The following is a 19,944-nucleotide window of genomic DNA, read 5'->3' as shown; positions in this document are numbered from 1 at the left end:
TTCCGGTCCTGTGCAATCTAAAATAGAGTTTATTAAAAAATATAGCCTGCTTCAAAAATGTTATAGGCTGCTAAATCACTTACAGTAATTTTACCAATATCATTTGTTTTACCACTAGCTATAGATGTGTGTAATATGTAGTCACTTTCATTGAGTAGATTATAGTATGTATTTGAAAGCAAATTTCCATTGTTTATGCTGGTATATTATAAATGGTTCTTTTCAACAAAATCAGGTAATATTGTGGTTGTCTTCAGCAATAAAACAGATATTAGAATGCAACTTTTATATAACTGTGTCAAATTAGTTACTTAGACTTCATACAGAGGGTAAAATAAGTATTCAACACATCACCAATTTTCTAAGTTAATATATTTTGAAAGGTGCTATTGATATGAAATTCTCACCAGATGTCGGTAACAACCCATCCAGTTCACACAGGCTAAGTAATCAAACCATAGATGTCCATAAATTAAGTTATGTGTAATAATGAGAAATGACACATGGAAATAGTATTGAACACGATTACTGAAATTTAATGAATAGTTCATAGTAAAGCCTTTGTTCGTGGTGACAGCGTCAAGATGCCTACTGTATGGAGAAACCAGTCGCATGTGTGTCACCCTGGCCTGGATGCCACAAAATGTAATAAAGCTGTGTCTGAGAGCAAGGGGGAGGTTCTCTAGTCAGGGGAACATTAGCATGCAGTACCTCCTGTCTCAGGCCAGTAGGGGGAGCAGGCTGCCCCTATAAAAGCTGGTGCTGGGGGCAGGGTTAGGGAGAACTTGATGACCTGTCTCAGGACTGAGACTTGTCCCAGAGCAGAGCAGGGACAGACAGTTGTACTGCACCTAAGAGGAAGTGTGGCAGGAGGAGAGCCACAAGCCAGAGACAAGAGGCGACGAGAGCCTGTCTTGGCAGATAACGGACTTAATTTACCAGACTTTGGTGTCTGAGGCTGGGAGGATTCCACATCCTCCAGCAGATAACCAGTCCGCAAGGGACTGTATATTCCTTGGCCTAAGAAGCCTGGAGGCCCTGCCACAACCGAAGGGACCAGTAAAGCCGTACAAGGCTGGGAGCAGAAAGGAACCCACGTCGCAGGCCATACAGGCGAGAATACATGGAAAGCTCGGAAACGTGGGCTGTTACCCTATAACGAGGAGATAGCCAGAAGGAGCGCAGAAAGCACGGTAGGCCTACACCCTCACCCTGACCAGGTCCAATTTCCCCGTTGCTCTCAGACATCCAGGTCCCCTCCTAGCTGGGACTGTTTGTGGGTCAATTTACCTGTTCTAGTAAAGACCCTGGACTGCAACCTGTTGTCTGCGTGCTCCTTGCTCCTCCACCACTATCAGCACTGGGACTCTCACTACCATCACTCCCAACATCCACTACACTGCCCTGGGGCCGCACTCTTCCTGTGGGGAGTCACACCATCCCAGCTGCATACATCATCAGCCCCAGCGGTCTGCCTTGCAGCGGCGGTTCCTAATGACCGCAAATCCACGGGTGGCGTAGTCGGACATAATCAACAGCACATAACGGACTACCACTGGCCTGACCACCCTGAGCCACGGAACCGGGTTGCCACTACTACTCCCATCGTTCCCCTACTGCCCGGATCCGAGTGCCCCACGGCCCAGGGGGCGAGTCAGCTTTGGCGTAGTCGGCGGGATTTCGTGCCCGCAACCACCGGGTACTGCGTGCCTTCAAAAGACTGTCATACCTGCCGTGGTGAAGGTTCTCGCCATCCGGAGCCGTTTCCCGCCATCCGAAGTCGTTTTCCCGCCGTCGGACGCCATCTTCAGGACGCCGCGCGGGAAGAAGAGGGGCGTGGACGCCGAAAGCGCGCGAGACCCGAAGCTCCGCCCCACGCACCGACGCTGCGCAAGGTCCTGGAAGGGAGAGAGAGCGACGCTGACGTCATCAGGACGCGACGCAAGGTCCTCGTCCAGAGCAGCAGCAGCGGAGCCGCGGCCTACAGAAGAGGATCGTCGGAAGGTAGGCCACGCTTAACTAGGGGGGAGGAAGATGTCGGATACAGAGGCGCCCACTACCACCAACGCAGCTGCAGCAGCGGTGATGCCCTTTTCCCTGCCCTACATCCCTGGAGCGGCCTGGCTGCCCAAGTACTCAGGGGAGCCCCATGCCCTAACTGACTTTAAGGAAAGGCTGTACAGTTTGTTCCAGGTTTACCCCCTGACAGAGGAACAGAAGGTCAGCATATTGACAGGGCAGTTAACTGGCGCAGCCCAAAGGGAGGTAAAATCATGGCCCACTGAGGAGAAAAGGACCGTGAAGGGTATTCTGGCCCGGCTGTGGGGTACCTTTGACACACGTACTTCCGCTGAAATTAAAATGAGGTTCTATGGATGTAAGCAGCGGGCACAGGACAGCATCAGAGACTATGCCCTAAACTTGCAGGAAGCCTTGAGGGCCATCAAACAAGCTGACCCTGGCAGCGTGCAGGATACGGATAAGCTACTAACAGAACAGTTTATAGAAGGTCTGCTGTCTAGCGCCCACAGGACCCAGCTGCGCCTCATGTTCTTCCAGAACCCTGACCTGACCTTTGCCCAATTTAAGGACAGGGCCATAAGGGTGCTCCGTGAATCTGCAACCAGTGGCGCTATAAACCCCCGGCGCCCTGCTCTCACCTACCACCAGGAGGCGGCGCCCTCCTCTATGGACTCCGTGGGGGCTGATGCACAGGCCCTGAATCAAGCCCCGTCGAAAGACCTGCACCACCAAGTGCAGGAGCTGACCAGGAGCGTCGCGGCGTTGACCAGGACCGTCCAGGAGTTACAAGTGGACCCGTCAAGACCCATCGAGCTGGCTTCAAGTCCGGAGGATGTCCCGTGGCGTCGACAGAGGAGGATCCCGTCGTTCCGAGGGAGGCCCACAGACCGCTACGCAGAGGATGGACAGCCCATTTGCCGTCGATGCAACCAGCCCGGACACATTTCCAGGTACTGTAATTTAAACGGGTCCAACCTGGGGCAGAGGGCCAACCCCCAGGCATAAGATCACCAGGCCCTTACAATTGGCGTAATAAGTACGTTGGGGGGCGCCCGGTTTTACCCGTGGTGCTGGACGGTATCCCCATGAGCGCCTTGCTGGATACTGGGTCACAAGTAACCACTATCCCTTATGTACTTTTTAAGCAGTATTGGACTGATGCTGATATCACACGGTATCCAGACAGTAACTTGAGCATCATCGCCAGTAATGGCTTACCCGTGCCGCAGATGGGGTTCAAGGAGATGACCATTAAAATTGGTAAAGTTGAACTGCCGGCACAGGGAGTGATTATTGTGGACATTGACCGTCGTGAAAGTCACCCTAAAATAACTGTGGGTACTAACGTAATTGAAAATTATCTTTCAGAGGTAATTGTAATCTTACAACAGGTGGCGGTGAATGCTAGTTCCAGCCAACAGAGAGTCCTCAACAAGGAGATAAAAGCCCTGATGAGACAGCAGCAGGTAGAACTGTCTGGTGGTGAGATCGGTAGCGTAAGACTGAGTGACCCATTCCCCATTTCCATGCCTCCCAAAAGTGAAATGATGATCTGGTGTCGGACTGCAATCGGGTTGAGAGGTAGAGACTACCAAGCCATGGTAGAACCCGTGTACTCAGACAGCAGGCCCATCATTTTGACAGCCCGGGGGGTGGTGGATGTCCGTCATGGGAGGGTGCCCGTCCGCATCCTCAACATTGGGGAGAGGGAGGTACACTTACCCAGGTACGCTACACTCGCCAAGCTGTTTGTGGTCGAACACAAAGCTATCAGGGCCGTGGAACCCTTGCCTCCATCTCCTCAGGCGGAGGGTAATGGCTCCCAGAAACAAAAGGAGGACTGGTGCCAGAAACTCCATGTGGGTGCTGACTCCACTCCCCTGCAGCAAAAACAAGGAGTCTACCGGGTGGTACAGGAGTACGAGAGAGTCTTTAGTAAGCACCCGCTAGACTTCGGCAGAGTAAAGGGGATAGAACACCACATACCCACAGGGAGCCACCCATCAATAAAAGAGAGACACAGGCCTGTACCCCCTGCACATTATCAGAACGCCAAGGGCATGCTAAGAGAAATGAAAGAAGCTGGGGTCATTAGAGACAGCTGTAGCCCCTGGGCAGCCCCCTTGGTTCTGGTGAAAAAGAAAGACGGCACCATGAGAATGTGCGTCGACTATAGACAAATCAACCATATCACCCACAAAGACGCATATCCGCTGCCTAGAATAGAGGAGTCTTTAGCCGCACTAAAATCAGCTAACTTCTTTTCTACTTTGGACCTAACTAGCGGGTACTGGCAGGTTCCTGTGGCAGAGGCTGACAAGGAGAAGACCGCCTTCACCACCCCGATGGGACTGAGCGAGTTCAACTGTATGCCTTTCGGGCTCTGCAACGCACCAGGGACCTTCCAGCGGCTGATGGAATGCTGTCTAGGGTACCGAAACTTCGAGACGGTCCTCCTTTACCTGGACGACGTGATCGTCTATTCGAAGACCTACGAGGACCATCTCAAACACCTGGCTGAGGTGTTCGAAGCCCTGGCAGGCTATGGCCTGAAGGTGAAACCATCGAAGTGTCACCTGCTGAAACCAAAGGTCCAGTACCTAGGGCACGTGGTAAGTGCGGAAGGAGTAGCCCCCGACCCTGACAAGGTCATGGCAATCAAGAGCTGGCCAAGCCCCTCGAACATCAAGGAGGTGAGACAGTTTCTCGGGTTGGTAGGCTACTACCGAAGGTTCATCCCCGGGTTCACTAAGATGGCAGCTCCTATGCAGGACCTCCTGATCGGACAGTCTAAGTCCAGGAGTCAAAAGCCACCCTTCAAGTGGGATAAACCGGAAGAGGAGTCCTTCCACCAGTTGAAGATGGCCCTCACGGAGGATGAGATCCTGGCCTACCCTGATTATGGCCAGCCTTTTATCCTTCACACAGACGCCAGTAATGTGGAACTGGGAGCCGTACTGTCCCAAAACCAACAGGGCAGAGAAAGGGTGATCGCGTACGCCAGCCGGAAGCTGAGACCCACCGAGAGGAACCCGGAGAATTACAGCTCCTTCAAGCTAGAATTCTTGGCAGTGGTGTGGGCCGTAACGGAACGCTTCAAGCATTACCTGGCCTCCGCAAAGTTCACCGTGTACACGGACAACAACCCGTTGACACACCTGGACAATGCAAGACTGGGTGCCCTGAAACAGCGGTGGATGGCCCGTCTCTCCAACTATGACTTCGTGATCAAGGACCGGGCAGGCAAAACCAATGCCAACGCGGACGCCCTATCAAGGATGCCTCACTTACCTGAAGGTGACGAAGTCCCAGAAGAGCTGGAGGAGGTAGAACTCCCCACGTTTCACCGGTATGGAGCCGCTCAATAATCTCACCGCGTGAAGGCGGAGGATCTAACAACTGTGATGATCAATCCCCTACCTCACCACAGCTGGGCCGAAACCCAAGATAGTGACCCTGCAGTCCGCCTGGTGAAAGATCTGCTGACCCGGGAAGACGCCCGCTTAGATCCAGATGCCCCAGAGGAAGCCAAGCAGCTATGGAAGGAGAAGAGCAAGCTGTTCCTCTACGAAGGCAAGTTGTGCAGAAGGATTGTCAACCACCGGACGCACGAGCTGACCTGGCAAGTCGTGGTCCCAAGGCGGGATGCAGCTATGGTCCTGGGGGCTTACCATGACAGAGCGGGGCACTTCGGTTGGAAGAAACTGGAGTTCCTGCTAAGAGGAAGGTTCTTTTGGGTCGGCATGAGAGGAGCTGTAGAAAAATGGTGCAGAGATTGTGGCCCTTGTCACCTAAGGAGGAAGGACCGTGCCAGCCAGAAGACACCCTTGAGGCCCATCGTTACCACGCAGCCTCTTGAGCTGGTAGCTCTGGACCATGTCAAATTGGCTCCCAGCCGGTCAGGATACATCTATGCCCTGACAATCGTGGACCACTATTCCCGTTTTCTAGTGGTGGTCCCGGTAAAGGACTTGACAGCCCAAACAGCGGCCAGAGCCTTCCAGCAATACTTCAGCCGTCCACACGGGTATCCGGAACAGGTCCTGACAGACCAGGGTCCAGAGTTCGAGGCTGAAATCTTCCAGGAGTTTTGCAACCTCTATGGCTGTAAGAAGATTCGGACAACGCCTTACCATTCACAAACCAACGGGATGTGTGAGAAGATGAACAATATAGTCATTGATCTCCTGAAGACGTTGCCCCTGGAGGAACGCAGCCTGTGGCCAGAAAAACTGCCGGACCTGATAGACTTATACAATCATATCCCGGTGAATGCTACCAACTGCACCCCGGCTTACCTGATGCGAGCCAGACCGGGTAAGCTGCCCGTAGACCTGGAGATGGGAGTCCTAACACCTGAGGACACCTCCCTGGATGCGGATTGGGATACGGAAAGGCAACTGCAGTACAAGAAGGTACAGGAGAGTGTGGAGAAGAGCCCGGCCCAGGTGAGAGAGAGGCAAGAAAAACTCTTCAACCAACACGCCCCTGCTGGTCCCCTAGAACCTGGTGAGCAAGTCCTGAAGCGGAAGAGAAGGCTACATAAGTTGGACGACAAGTGGGAAAGGGAACCCTACACCGTACTGCAGTCTGATCACGACAACCCGAAGGTGTGCGTGATCACCAAGGACGGAGGAGAAACCACTAGTACCGTCTCCAGAGACCACCTCAAAAGATGCCCCGAGCAACTCCGTAGTGCAGAAGAGGATCAGAGTGACCTTGAACCCGCAGAGGACAAGGAAGAAATGATCAGCACCGTTCTCGGAAAGTTCCCTCAGTCCTGGACTCGCATAAATGATGCCATAGTGGTACCCGTCCTGCATTTTCTGCAACCGGCACAGCAACAACCAACACCAGAGCCAGAAGGTGAAGAGGAGCAAGCGGATCAAGAGGCAGAAGAGCCGGTACTCGCAGCCCAGGAGAGTCAACCCTCTGCTGACAGTGAGCCTGCCATGCCTGCGGTAAGCCAAAGTACCCGCAGACAGCTGCCTGCCCTACCTGTACACCCAGCTGATAGCTGCACCCCTAACGCTAGTGGGGAAAGCCAGGTTGGTCCACCACCAGACAGTGGGTTAAGGAGATCAACCAGGAGCACAAAGGGACAGATACCCGCTCGCTGGAAAATATAGGGCGCACTAAAATTGTAAATAACCCTGTTGCCAAATGTTGAAATGTTTGCCAAGTTACATGCATGTTTGGTAATTCTGTGTTTCAGTTTCTTGCAGCTACCGTAAGGACTCACAGGTTATGGACTTTTTATAACCGGGACCTGGTATGGACTGCGTTCGGAGCCTAGCCAAGGAATGAACTAAGACTGTAAAGGACTTGGGGTAGGACAGACCCCCACCTGGTTAAGGCTCCCCATTGTGCTGGTGATATGGACACCCGGTCACAGACCACACTGTGACCTTAAGAACTCAAGCTGTGCGTCGTCTGTCTGTTAATGTTTTATGGCTATGCAAATTGTCTTGTTTCTTGTTTAGTCCCGGAGTACTAAATTTTACTAGGGGGGAATGTGTTACCCTGGCCTGGATGCCACAAAATGTAATAAAGCTGTGTCTGAGAGCAAGGGGGAGGTTCTCTAGTCAGGGGAACATTAGCATGCAGTACCTCCTGTCTCAGGCCAGCAGGGGGAGCAAGCTGCCCCTATAAAAGCTGGTGCTGGGGTCAGGGTTAGGGAGAACTTGATGACCTGTCTCAGGACTGAGACTTGTCCCAGAGCAGAGCAGGGACAGACAGTTGTACTGCACCTAAGAGGAAGTGTGGCAGGAGGAGAGCCACAAGCCAGAGACAAGAGGCGACGAGAGCCTGTCTTGGCAGATAACGGACTTAATTTACCAGACTTTGGTGTCTGAGGCTGGGAGGATTCCACATCCTCCAGCAGATAACCAGTCCGCAAGGGACTGTATATTCCTTGGCCTAAGAAGCCTGGAGGCCCTGCCACAACCGAAGGGACCAGTAAAGCCGTACAAGGCTGGGAGCAGAAAGGAACCCACGTCGCAGGCCATACAGGCGAGAATACACGGAAAGCTCGGAAACGTGGGCTGTTACCCTATAACGAGGAGATAGCCAGAAGGAGCGCAGAAAGCACGGTAGGCCTACACCCTCACCCTGACCAGGGCCAATTTCCCCGTTGCTCTCAGACATTCAGGTCCCCTCCTAGCTGGGACTGTTTGTGGGTCAATTTACTTGTTCTAGTAAAGACCCTGGACTGCAACCTGTTGTCTGCGTGCTCCTTGCTCCTCCACCACTATCAGCACTGGGACTCTCACTACCATCACTCCCAACATCCACTACACTGCCCTGGGGCCGCACTCTTCCCGTGGGGAGTCACACCATCCCAGCTGCATACATCATCAGCCCCAGCGGTCTGCCTTGCAGCGGCGGTTCCTAATGACCGCAAATCCACGGGTGGCGTAGTCGGACATAATCAACAGCACATAACGGACTACCACTGGCCTGACCACCCTGAGCCACGGAACCGGGTTGCCACTACTACTCCCATCGTTCCCCTACTGCCCGGATCCGAGTGCCCCACGGCCCAGGGGGCGAGTCACATGCATTGCTCAGGTGTGATTTTGGCTCATTCTTCCACAAAAACACTTTTCAAATCCTGAAAGGTCTGTGGGCTCCTTCTATGAACTCTGAGCTTTAGATCATTTCATAAATTTTCTATTGAAGTCAGGTCAGGTGATTGGCTGGGACATTCTAGCAGCTTTATTTTCTCTCTGAAACCAATTGAGAGTTTACTTGGATGAGTGTTTGGAATGATTGTGCTGCTGAAATGCCAACCTGATTTTGTTTTCACCAGATTTTTATCAAGAATGTCTCGGATCATTTGTCCATTCACCCTTCCTTCAATTACATGAAGTTTGCCAGTGTCGTATAACAGCCCCACACCAGATATTCCAACCTCCAAACTTCATTCTTGGTATGGTGTTTTGGGGGTGATATGCAGTTCCTTTTGGCCTCCAAACATGGTGTGTATTATGGCATCCAAAGAGTTAAATTTTGGTCTCATCTAACCAAATTATATTCTCCTAGTATTTCACAGCCTTGTCTAAATATTGTTGAGCAAAAGTTAAACATGTCTGAACATGCTTTTTCTTCAGCAATGGAGTCTTGCGTAGTGAGCGTGCATGGAGGTTGAGTGCATCACTTATTTTTCTTTGAAACAATTATACCTGCTGTTTCCAGGTCTTTCTGTAGCTTTCCACAGGAGGTCCTTGGCTTTTGGACAACTCTTCTGATCATTATTTTCACTCCTCTGTCTGAAATCTTGCAGGGACCACCTGGTTTATTTTGAAATGTTCTTTCCACTTCCAGAATATGGCCCCAACAGTACTCACTGGAACTTTCAGTGGTTTAAAAATGCTTCTGTAACCAATGCCATCAGTATGTTTTGCAATAATACGGTTGCAAAGGTCTTGAGACAGCTCACTGGTTTTACTCATCATGAGATATTTCTTGTGTGGCACCTTTGTAATGAGACACCATTTTAGAGGCCCTCAGTTGAACCATCGAATATTATTTTTCACTAAGTGAAATCCTGCGGTTGCTTACTACTTTCTGATAGATTTCAGCTGGTGTCATGACTTTCCATGGCTTTTTACACCTCTCTTTCTTTATGTGTTCAATACTTTTTCCATGTGTCATTTCTCAATGTTGCACATAACTTAATTTATGGACATCTAATGTTTCATTTGTTTGCCTGTGTGGATTGGATTGGTTGTTACCGACATCTGGTGAGAATTTCATGTCAATAGCACCTTCTTTACTTAGAAAATTGGTGATGTGTTCAAAACTTATTTCACCCGCTGTATATATCTATCTACAGTATATACGTAGCTTAACCATTACGAGAAAGGGTGGAAAGAGCAAGCAACAGTCAGTGAAGAAGAGGTAGAAAGGGGGACAATCCTGATGCAAGTGGAGGGTGTGAGAAGGACACTGGTAAAATACTGAAGAGGAGATATGTGTCACTCAGGATGTTAGCCTCAACGGCATAAATCTGGAAAAATGTTCCAGCGTACTAAGTGCTGAGAGGGGTTAATCGGCCATATTAAGGGCTTGGTTTCTGTGAACAGCTGAAGAGTGGGTGGGAGGCTGTTCACCATATCTCCACCCTAGGGTGTGGTCCAAAAGCTAAATATGGAGCCTTGGAACTCATTCAGTGTTCGTTGTCTCTGGAGATGATACTCTCCAGATACAGTGCCTACAAGTAGTATTCAACCCCCTGCAGATTTAGCTGGTTTGATAAGATGCAAATAAGTTAGAGCCTTCAAACTGCAAACGAGAGTAGGTTTTATGAACAGAAGCATAAATCTTACAAACCAAAAAGTTATGTTGCTCAGTTGAATTTTATTAAATTTTTAACATAAAAGTGTGGGTCAATTATTATACAACCCCTATGTTTAATATTTTGTGGAATAACCCTTGTTTGCAATTACAGCTAATAATCGTCTTTTATAAGACCTGATCAGGCCGGCACAGGTCTGTGGAGTTATCTTGGCTCACTCCTCCATGCAGATCTTCTCCAAGTTATCTAGGTTCTTTGGGTGTCTCATGTGGACTTTATTCTTGAGCTCCTTCCACAAGTTTTCAATTGGGTTAAGGTCAGGAGACTGACTAGGCCACTCCAACACCTTGACTTTTTCCCTCTTGAACCAGGCCTTTGTTTTCTTGGCTGTGTGCTTTGGGTCGTTGTCTTGTTGGAAGATGAAATTACAACCCATCTTAAGATCCTTGATGGAGGAGCGGAGGTTCTTGGCCAAAATCTCCAGGTAGGCCGTGCTATCCATCTTCCCATGGATGCGGACCAGATGGCCAGGCCCCTTGGCTGAGAAACAGCCCCACAGCATGATGCTGCCACCACCATGCTTGACTGTAGGGATGGTATTCTTGGGGTCGTATGCAGTACCATCCAGTCTCCAAACGTCACGTGTGTGGTTGGCACCAAAGATCTCGATCTTGGTCTCATCAGACCATAGAACCTTGAACCAGTCTGTCTCAGAGTCCTCCAAGTGATCATGAGCAAACTGTAGACGAGCCTTGACATGACGCTTTGAAAGTAAAGGTACCATACAGGCTCGTCTGGAACGGAGACCATTGCGGTGGAGTACGTTACTTATGGTATTGACTGAAACCAATGTCCCCACTGCCATGAGATCTTCCCGGAGCTCCTACCTTGTTGTCCTTGGGTTAGCCTTGACTCTTCGGACAAGCCTGGCCTCGGCACGGGAGGACACTTTCAAAGGCTGTCCAGGCCGTGGAAGGCTAACAGTAGTTCCATAAGCCTTCCACTTACGGATGATGCTCCCAACAGTGGAGACAGGTAGGCCCAACTTCTTGGAAAGGGTTTTGTACCCCTTGCCAGCCTTGTGACCCTCCACGATCTTGTCTCTGATGGCCTTGGAATGCTCCTTTGTCTTTCCCATGTTGACCATGTCTGAGTGCTGTTCACAAGTTTGGGGAGGGTCTTAAATAGTCAGAAAAGGCTGGCAAAAGAGATCTTTAATCCACACATGTGAAGCTCATTATTCTTGGTGCCTGAACTACTTCTTAATACTTTAGGGGGACCAAACAGAATTCTTGTGGTTTGAGGGGTTGAGTAATAAATGACACTCTGAATTAACTTCTAACGTTTTAAAAAAAAAAAAAAAAAAAAAAAAAATTTGCTGCAGTGCATTTCCCACTTCCAGGCTGATCTACAGTACAAATGTCACAATGCCAAGTTAATTCCGCATGTGTCAACCAGCTAAATCTGCAGGGGGTTGAATACTACTTGTAGGCACTGTATGTGCTTGTGTTAAAGAGCTGAACATTTTTTTTACCCTTAGAAGGGCGGATCCCGAAGCCACACAGACTGTTCTGTATGTTATTTTGTTTTCCCGTTAAGGCAGAAGGGCAGAGTGTGTTTATCTAATTTTGCACTGGTTTATGCAGTAAGTTTTTTAATAAACCAGTTGAAAACTTAAATGATAAGCGTTCCTGTGACTACCTCTGTGAGCAGCCGAGTGAGCCAATCTACCACAATGGGTTTGAAAAATGAGACAATGCTACTGCCAGCTGGCAAGGCATAGGAAAATGGGCAAGCCTGCTTGTAAGGGAGTAGTTCGAAAAGGCAATGTGGTAGAAAGGACAGTGAGAAGGGTGTGGCAAGATAGAAAGTGTAGCTGCCAGTGGGGGATGGATGTAAAAGGGGACAATGTGCTGCCATTGGGCTAGGGCTGGACAGTGGAAAAATACTGCTGCCTGTGAGATAGGGGTAGGAGGAGCTATACTGTTGTCAATGGGATAGGGGGGAATGGAATAATGGTTGCTAGTGAGACTCAATGCTCTATCCATGGGTTAAGGGGAATATGGATAACAATGCTGCTGCCTGTGGGGAAGAGGTAGAAATGGTGACAATGCCATTGGGGAAAGAGTAAGAAGGAAAAAACTGTTGCTGCTAGTGAAGCTTCCCTGTGATATTTGATGCTTTTGGGGATGTTTTTTGATCTGAATTGGGGTATTTACTTGGTGCTTCTAGGGAGGGATTTTGTGCTGCATTGTAATGTCTGATGCTGTTGGGGAGGTATGTAGTGTTGCATTGTGGTATTTGGCGCTGCAAGGTGGCATTGGTTTGGTGCTACGTGGTAACATTTGCTCACTGGACCTGCCAACATAATAGATTTATTGGCCAAACACATGTAGAAAAGTTTGACAATCCCAGTTGTAGAAGAAGACATTTAAGAAAATGTGAAAAAGGATGTTTCATCCTGACCTGGTTAACAAAATATTTGGACATATTGCTATACACTTGCCTTTTGCTCAGAGAATCTTGTGGACTTTCTGCAATGTATCCTGTATAATTTTGACACTTCAGACATTGATTGATGCACACACTTTGCACACTGCTAGGTGTGCCAAACGTAACTTCAATGAGGTTTTCTAAAATTAGAAAGACATGACCGCTTTCTTTAGGAAACCGCTGCCCACAGACGGTCTATGACATTGCAGCTCAGCGCTATTGAAGAAAATAGGAATGAGCTTAATGCTAAAAACAACCTGAAACTGGTGTGGCACTGTTTTTTTCTAATCCTGTACATCCCTTTGAAGTTTGAAAACGTACACATTGTGCGCCCATCACAATCATCATGTCTTCTCATAGAATACCAGAATAACAGATCTAATCCAGCTTGCACATTCAATAGTCCAACTTTAAAAGCCAGGCTGGTTGGTGAAATGAAATATCAGCTATATTGCACCCATTTAAAGATATTCAATATTGGTTCATAATTACCTGTTGAAGATGAGCTATAACTCTCTCGTTCTTCAATGATATAATGCATAGTATGATGAGAAACAAAAGAAAGAAATCAGCAGAGTATACATTAGACAAATACGTGCTACAGAAAACAAATGAGAAACACAGTACAATATGCAGGAAAAACAAAGCAGTATGGTCAATTTATTAAAGACACAGAACATGAAATAAAGGAAAACTACAACAAGGATGATATCAAGTAACATCCAGAGATGTGCTACAAGTTTACAAATGTCTCCTCAGTTCTGATGTTATTTAAACTTTTAACACTTTTCAGTTGAAATCTACATACATATAAAGATCATTAAAGGGAATCTGTCAGCAGTTTTTTGCTATCTAATCTGACAGTAGCATGATATAGGGACAGAGTCCCTGTTTCCGGCGATGTATTACCTAGTTTATTGGGTGTAGTGGTTGTGATAGAATCACAGTTTTCTCTGCTGCAGATCGTGCAGAGCTCGGAATGCTGAGCTGTGTATAACTCCGCCCACACCACTGGATTAGCAGCTTTCTGTGTACATTGTATATTGTCAGAAAGCTGCTAATCAGTGGTGGGGGTGTGGTTGGACTAGGAGGCACAAGACACCTAGTCCTGTCGTGATAATCTCCTGCTGATAAAACACTGATTGTATTGAAACAGCAAAACACAGCCTAGTAAGTGACATATAGCTAGAATCAGGTTCCCAGCCCCTATCTAATAGTGCTCTCAAATTACATAGCAAAAACCTGGTAACAGATTGTCTTTAACAACAGGCCTTGCCCATAAAAACCAATAGAAGCGCAGCTTTCCTTTATATGCTCTGAAAAAAATAAACAAACACTGTGATTGGTTGCAAGTCATTTTTTGCTGTTCAGTTTAAATATAGAAACACATTGGGGGAATTTATTATTGCATTTCCATCACGTTCATGGTGTGGGAAAGTTGCAAATTATGGAGTTTTGAGCTTTAATTTGCAATTTTTCATAGTGTGGGTTTAATGGGGGTGGCACGACCAACTAACAGAGCAGAAATTTAAGTTATAAGGCAGAAAATTGAACCAATGAACAACAAAAATCTATGCCTGCTTATGGCAGCACATATCTCATTTCTGACCTAAAGAGAGACCAAAATGTGCTACATTTATTAGGAGTCATCCACCTTTTAATAAACTGAACTGAGAAGAAAGTAATATGTAAAGACCGTTATTAGCAAATTTAAAAGCCGTATTTTCCCATGTAAAATAGAAAAATCTGACACTCAGCTCATATACTCAACTCATACAGTCAGGTCATACACTCAGCTCATACACTCAGCTCACTCACTGGTACCGCTCATACACTCAACTCATACACTCAGCTCATACAGTCAGGTCATACACTCAGCTCATACACTCAGCTCACTCACTGGTGCAGCTCATACACTCAACTCATACACTCAGCTCATACAGTCAGGTCATACACTCAGCTCACTCACTGGTGCAGCTCATACACAACTCATACACTCAGCTCATACAGTCAGGTCATACACTCAGCTCACTCACTGGTGCAGCTCATACACTCAGCTCATACAGTCAGGTCATACACTCAGCTCACTCACTGGTGCAGCTCATACACTCAACTCATACACTCAGCTCATACAGTCAGGTCATACACTCAGCTCATACAGTCAGGTCATACAGTCAGCTCACTCACTGGTGCAGCTCATACACTCAACTCATACACTCAGCTCATACAGTCAGGTCATACACTCAGCTCACTCACTGGTGCAGCTCATACACTCAGCTCATACACTCAGCTCATACACTCAGCTCATACACTCAGCTCATACACTCAGCGGTGCTGTGCCAGCACTTATGTCACATTTTTTTGCCATGTGAGTGCTGCAATCAATCAGCGGCAGCGCCCACGTGGCATCACGATGTCATACTAGCACCGGGAAACGTGGTGCCGACGCTGGAGTAGCGCAGATGCAGAAAGAAGGTGTCTGTTTTTATTCAGGGAATACAGTATTTAGGAAGGGGCTGTCCAACCAGAGGACTACCTCTTTAATCAGCTTTTTATGTAGATTTATACTGAGAGACATTGTAATACATTTACTGAAAAATAGAGCTTTTATTTAATTTCAAATATGAGAATTCTTTTCAAATTGGATGTCATATTTGTGCGTTCTTGTTTCACAATGTATATTATATTCTGCCAGGATTGACTGGTCATATATAGAGTTTTGTTGTGGTTTTCCTTTTAAACATATTAAGAAAGATAAAATAAAATAAAATAATACAAACAGCATAAAATAGTGTGCTATTGTATTGATAGTTTATCAACAACTGCAGTCATTTGTGCAATCTTTTTCTCCATTGCCATGATTTTCAAACTATGCTTTAATCAAATGACACAACTGTTAATTAACACTTTAGAACGAGTTATATTATTTTACAAAAAGCCAAATGACACAAATAAAGCATGGATGTTATAAAACATTAGGAAATTAATTGAGAAACATGCTGAGATTGACACAACATGCATAGATATAAAGACCATGCTATTCAAACAGTATATATAACATTCTGAACTACACATTGAGAACCAAACAACAACTGTTGGTCAAGGACCTCAAAGGCGTAAGAACTTTTTTATGACATTATTTGTCCTAAATTATAACAGCACGAATGGTATAAAACAAGAGTGCACTCAAATGGAGTTTTCCTGAATATTGAGAAATTTAGCCATTTCACTAATCTCTACAACATGTAAAAGACGCAACAGCGTAGTATTAAACTACATCATCAAGTTGTATAATAGATTTTGTACATATTTACAGGAAGAACAGACTATGAAATAGAGTCATATATGTAGATATTACTGTTTAATCATGGGTTTGATCACCAATTTACTGAATTTTTAGTAATGTCATGGTTAAAAGACAGAATGTAAAACAAATCTAGAACTTTGACATGACTATTCCTTTTTCAAAGTATGGCTGGTGAACCCATTCACATCAATGGGAGCTAAGCTTCAGTACTCGTGAAAAGTCCCTTTACTGTGTACTTCTGGTGCCTGTGACACCAGGTATCAGCTGCTTGTGTGGGTACCAGATGTCGAAAACCCTACTGATCTGATATCGATATCCCGATAATGTACGGTATGAAAAATCACAGCACTCCTTAGTTGCAGAGAAGGAAATTACATATATTGATCTGACAGAATGTCATGTTCAGGGATATCACACTTTATGAGATGGCCAACGTTTCGTTACTCCTGGACCGTAATGAAGGCTTGTTAGAAGCAATATGGGGAATGCTCAATGGAGAGGCTGTCAGCACACTTCTATGCACTTCCAGCAGCCATGTCACCAGGTATCAGCAGTCAGGACCTGGACGAGGGGCAGGCAGGGTAGGCGGCTGCCTAAGGCACCGCCTCACATCGTAAGGGGAGGGGCACAATTTTCACTAGCAAACTATTAACTTCTGTTATGCACCAGTCAGCTCTGCTGTGATCAAGTACAGCCGGTGCATGGAACGCGCTGTACGAAACTCCAGGTTCAGCCAGTGAAAAAGGGGCATGTCATGCAGGGGAGAGGACACTGGCCAATGAACACTTCCCATCAGACTAATGAAAGCACTCACTGGCTGCTAATGTCTCTGTCCTCCCGCAGGAGAGTGAAGCATGCACAGCAGGGCTTACATTGTGCCCAGGGCCTCCTCCACTGTCTTCTTTTTACTCTGGAAACCGTCCTCAGCATCTCAGGGTCAGGGGGAGGAGGGCCCACAGCATGGACAGCATGGCAGGAGCAGGGAGCAATTATCTGTCATGTCTGTGTCGTGTCCTCTTTCACTGAGATTTCTGCAGAGGTCGGAGGAGGAGGGCTCACAGCATGGACAGCACGGCAGGAGCAGGGAGCAATTATCTGTCATGTCTGTGTCGTGTCCTCTTTCACTGAGATTTCTGCAGAGGTCGGAGGAGGGCTCACAGCATGGACAGCACGGCAGGAGCAGGGAGCTGTTATCTGTCATGTCTGTGTCGTGTCCTCTTTCACTGAGATTTCTGCAGAGGTCGGAGGAGGGCTCACAGCATGGACAGCACGGCAGGAGCAGGGAGCTGTTATCTGTCTTGTCTGTGTCGTGTCCTCTTTCACTGAGATTTCTGCAGAGGTCGGAGGAGGAGGGCCCACAGCATGGACAGCACGGCAGGAGCAGGGAGCTGTTATCTGTCATGTCTGTGTCGTGTCCTCTTTCACTGAGATTTCTGCAGAGGTCGGAGGAGGGCTCACAGCATGGACAGCATGGCAGGAGCAGGGAGCTGTTATCTGTCTTGTCTGTGTCGTGTCCTCTTTCACTGAGATTTCTGCAGAGGTCGGAGGAGGAGGGCCCACAGCATGGACAGCACGGCAGGAGCAGGGAGCTGTTATCTGTCATGTCTGTGTCGTGTCCTCTTTCACTGAGATTTCTGCAGAGGTCGGAGGAGGAGGGCTCACAGCATGGACAGCATGGCAGGAGCAGGGAACTGTTATCTGTCATGTCTGTGTCGTGTCCTCTTTCACTGAGATTTCTGCAGAGGTCGGAGGAGGGCTCACAGCATGGACAGCACGGCAGGAGCAGGGAGCTGTTATCTGTCTTGTCTGTGTCGTGTCCTCTTTCACTGAGATTTCTGCAGAGGTCGGAGGAGGAGGGCTCACAGCATAGACAGCATGGCAGGAGCAGGGAGATGTTACCTGTCTTGTCTGTGTCCTATCCTCTTTCACTGAGATTTCTGCAGAGGTTGGAGGAGGAGGGCTCACAGCATGGACAGCATGGCAGGAGCAGGGAACGGTTATCTGTCATGTCTGTGTCGTGTCCACTTTCACTGAGATTTCTGCAGAGGTTGGAGGAGGTGGGCTCACAGTATGGACAGCACGGCAGGAGCAGGGAGATGTTATCTGTCATGTCTGTGTCCTGTCCTCTTTCACTGAGATTTCTGCAGAGATTGGAGGAGGAAAGCTCACAGTATGGACAGCACGGCAGGAGCAGGGAGATGTTATCTGTCTTGTCTGTGTCCTGTCCTCTTTCACTGAGATTTCTGCAGAGGTTGGAGGAGGAAGGCTCACAGCATGGACAGCACGGCAGGAGCAGGGAACTGTTATCTGTCATGTCTGTGTCGTGTCCACTTTCACTGAGATTTCTGCAGAGGTTGGAGGAGGTGGGCTCACAGTATGGACAGCACGGCGGGAGCAGGGAACTGTTATCTGTCATGTCTAAGCCGTGTCCTCTTTCACTGAGATTTCTGCAGAGGTTGGAGGAGGAGGGCTCACAGCATGGACAGCATGGCAGGAGCAGGGAACTGTTATCTGTCGTGTCTGTGTCGTGTCCTCTTTCACTGAGATTTCTGCAGAGGTTGGAGGAGGAAGGCTCACAGCATGGACAGCATGGCAGGAGCAGGGAACTGTTATCTGTCGTGTCTGTGTTGTGTCCTCTTTCACTAAGATTTCTGCAGCTCCTTGTCAGCGGTTTGGTCATCTTTTGCACTGGGAGAGTGAACTACATGCAGGATCTGTCCAGTAAGGAGACTGTGTGCCCTATATTTACATCATAGAGAGAATGTATGTGTATGTGTGTGTGTGTATGTGTATGAGTGTATAAACATGTATGTGTATGTACATATATGAGCTTTTGTATATGTGTGTGTATGAGTGTGTGTATACAGTTGTGCTAAAAAGTACATACCCCGGCAGAATTTTTCCTTTCTTGGCCTTGTTTCAGAGAATATGAATGATAACAAAAAAACGTTTTCTCCACTCATGGTTATTGGTTGGGTGAAGCCATCTATTGTCAAACTACTGTGTTTTCTCTTTTTAAATCTTAATGACAACCACAAACATCCAAATGACCCTGATCAAAAGTTCACATACCCCAGTTCTCAATACCGTGTATTGCCCCCTCTAACATCAATGACAGCTTGAAGTCTTTTATATATCATATCATGTGAGAGAATTGGGCAAATTATGCTAATGTCACTCAGATGAAACTCTGTTTCTATTCCACAGATAGAGGCTGGCTTCCAAACTTGAGAATATCCCTTTAACTAACTGTTTTGGCTTTACTGGAGCCAAAGGAACTAGGAGATAGATGTTAAACTAGTAGGTGGAAAAGTACTGTACACTGAACTGCCCGGTCATGTCACTGATGCACTGAGCTCCTCTTTGCCGCATTTGCTAAAAATCATTTTTCATTCAAAAATGTCTAAAGACACTATTGTTAGGGCCGTGTCTCCTACAAGGGGATGAGCTTGGTTTGAACAGTCAATTTATGGTGACAAAGTCCCTTTTAATTTCTTTGGTTTAAGAGTAAATATCTAAACAGCTTTCCCATAACCAAAGTTTATCTTCTAATCACAAGATAGATGATAAATGTTTGATCACTGAGGATCCAGTTGCCTGGACTTCCACTGAAATAAGTAGTGGGGTGGAGAAGAGTGGGTAGATTTATTGCTGAACTATCAGAACTGTCATTTTTACATGAAGAAGATGTAACATGGGAGACGAAGGCAGGTAGGATGCCTGAATTTGTTTAAGAGGGGTGCACCCTGGTGTAAGCTTGGGGTGATTAAATCATTTTTTTTTTAAGAAAATCTAACTGTAATTAAATAATCAAGTAAATAAA

The 19,944-nt window shown here is 47.3% G+C and overlaps 1 protein-coding gene across 29 annotated transcripts in view; it reads right to left on the bottom strand.

The window, feature by feature from the left end:
- Window positions 1–19,944, bottom strand: part of RIMS1 (regulating synaptic membrane exocytosis 1) — a 469,599-nt gene that overhangs the window by 161,997 nt on the left and 287,658 nt on the right. For 13 of the 29 annotated variants that reach the window (XM_073675553.1, XM_073675524.1, XM_073675525.1 and 10 more), the window contains one exon: window positions 13,307–13,336. The exons of the other annotated variants lie outside the window; for them this stretch is intronic. In XM_073675553.1, the coding sequence (XP_073531654.1) occupies window positions 13,307–13,336 (30 nt within the window). The remainder of the gene's footprint in view (window positions 1–13,306; window positions 13,337–19,944) is intronic. 29 annotated transcript variants of the gene reach the window in all.

This window comes from Phyllobates terribilis, unplaced genomic scaffold, assembly GCF_046119375.1.
Source record: "Phyllobates terribilis strain yellow unplaced genomic scaffold, ASM4611937v1 Scaffold_3__8_contigs__length_932513732, whole genome shotgun sequence".
Taxonomy (NCBI): Eukaryota; Metazoa; Chordata; class Amphibia; order Anura; family Dendrobatidae; genus Phyllobates; species Phyllobates terribilis.
This window is presented reverse-complemented; position numbering and strand designations above follow the sequence as displayed.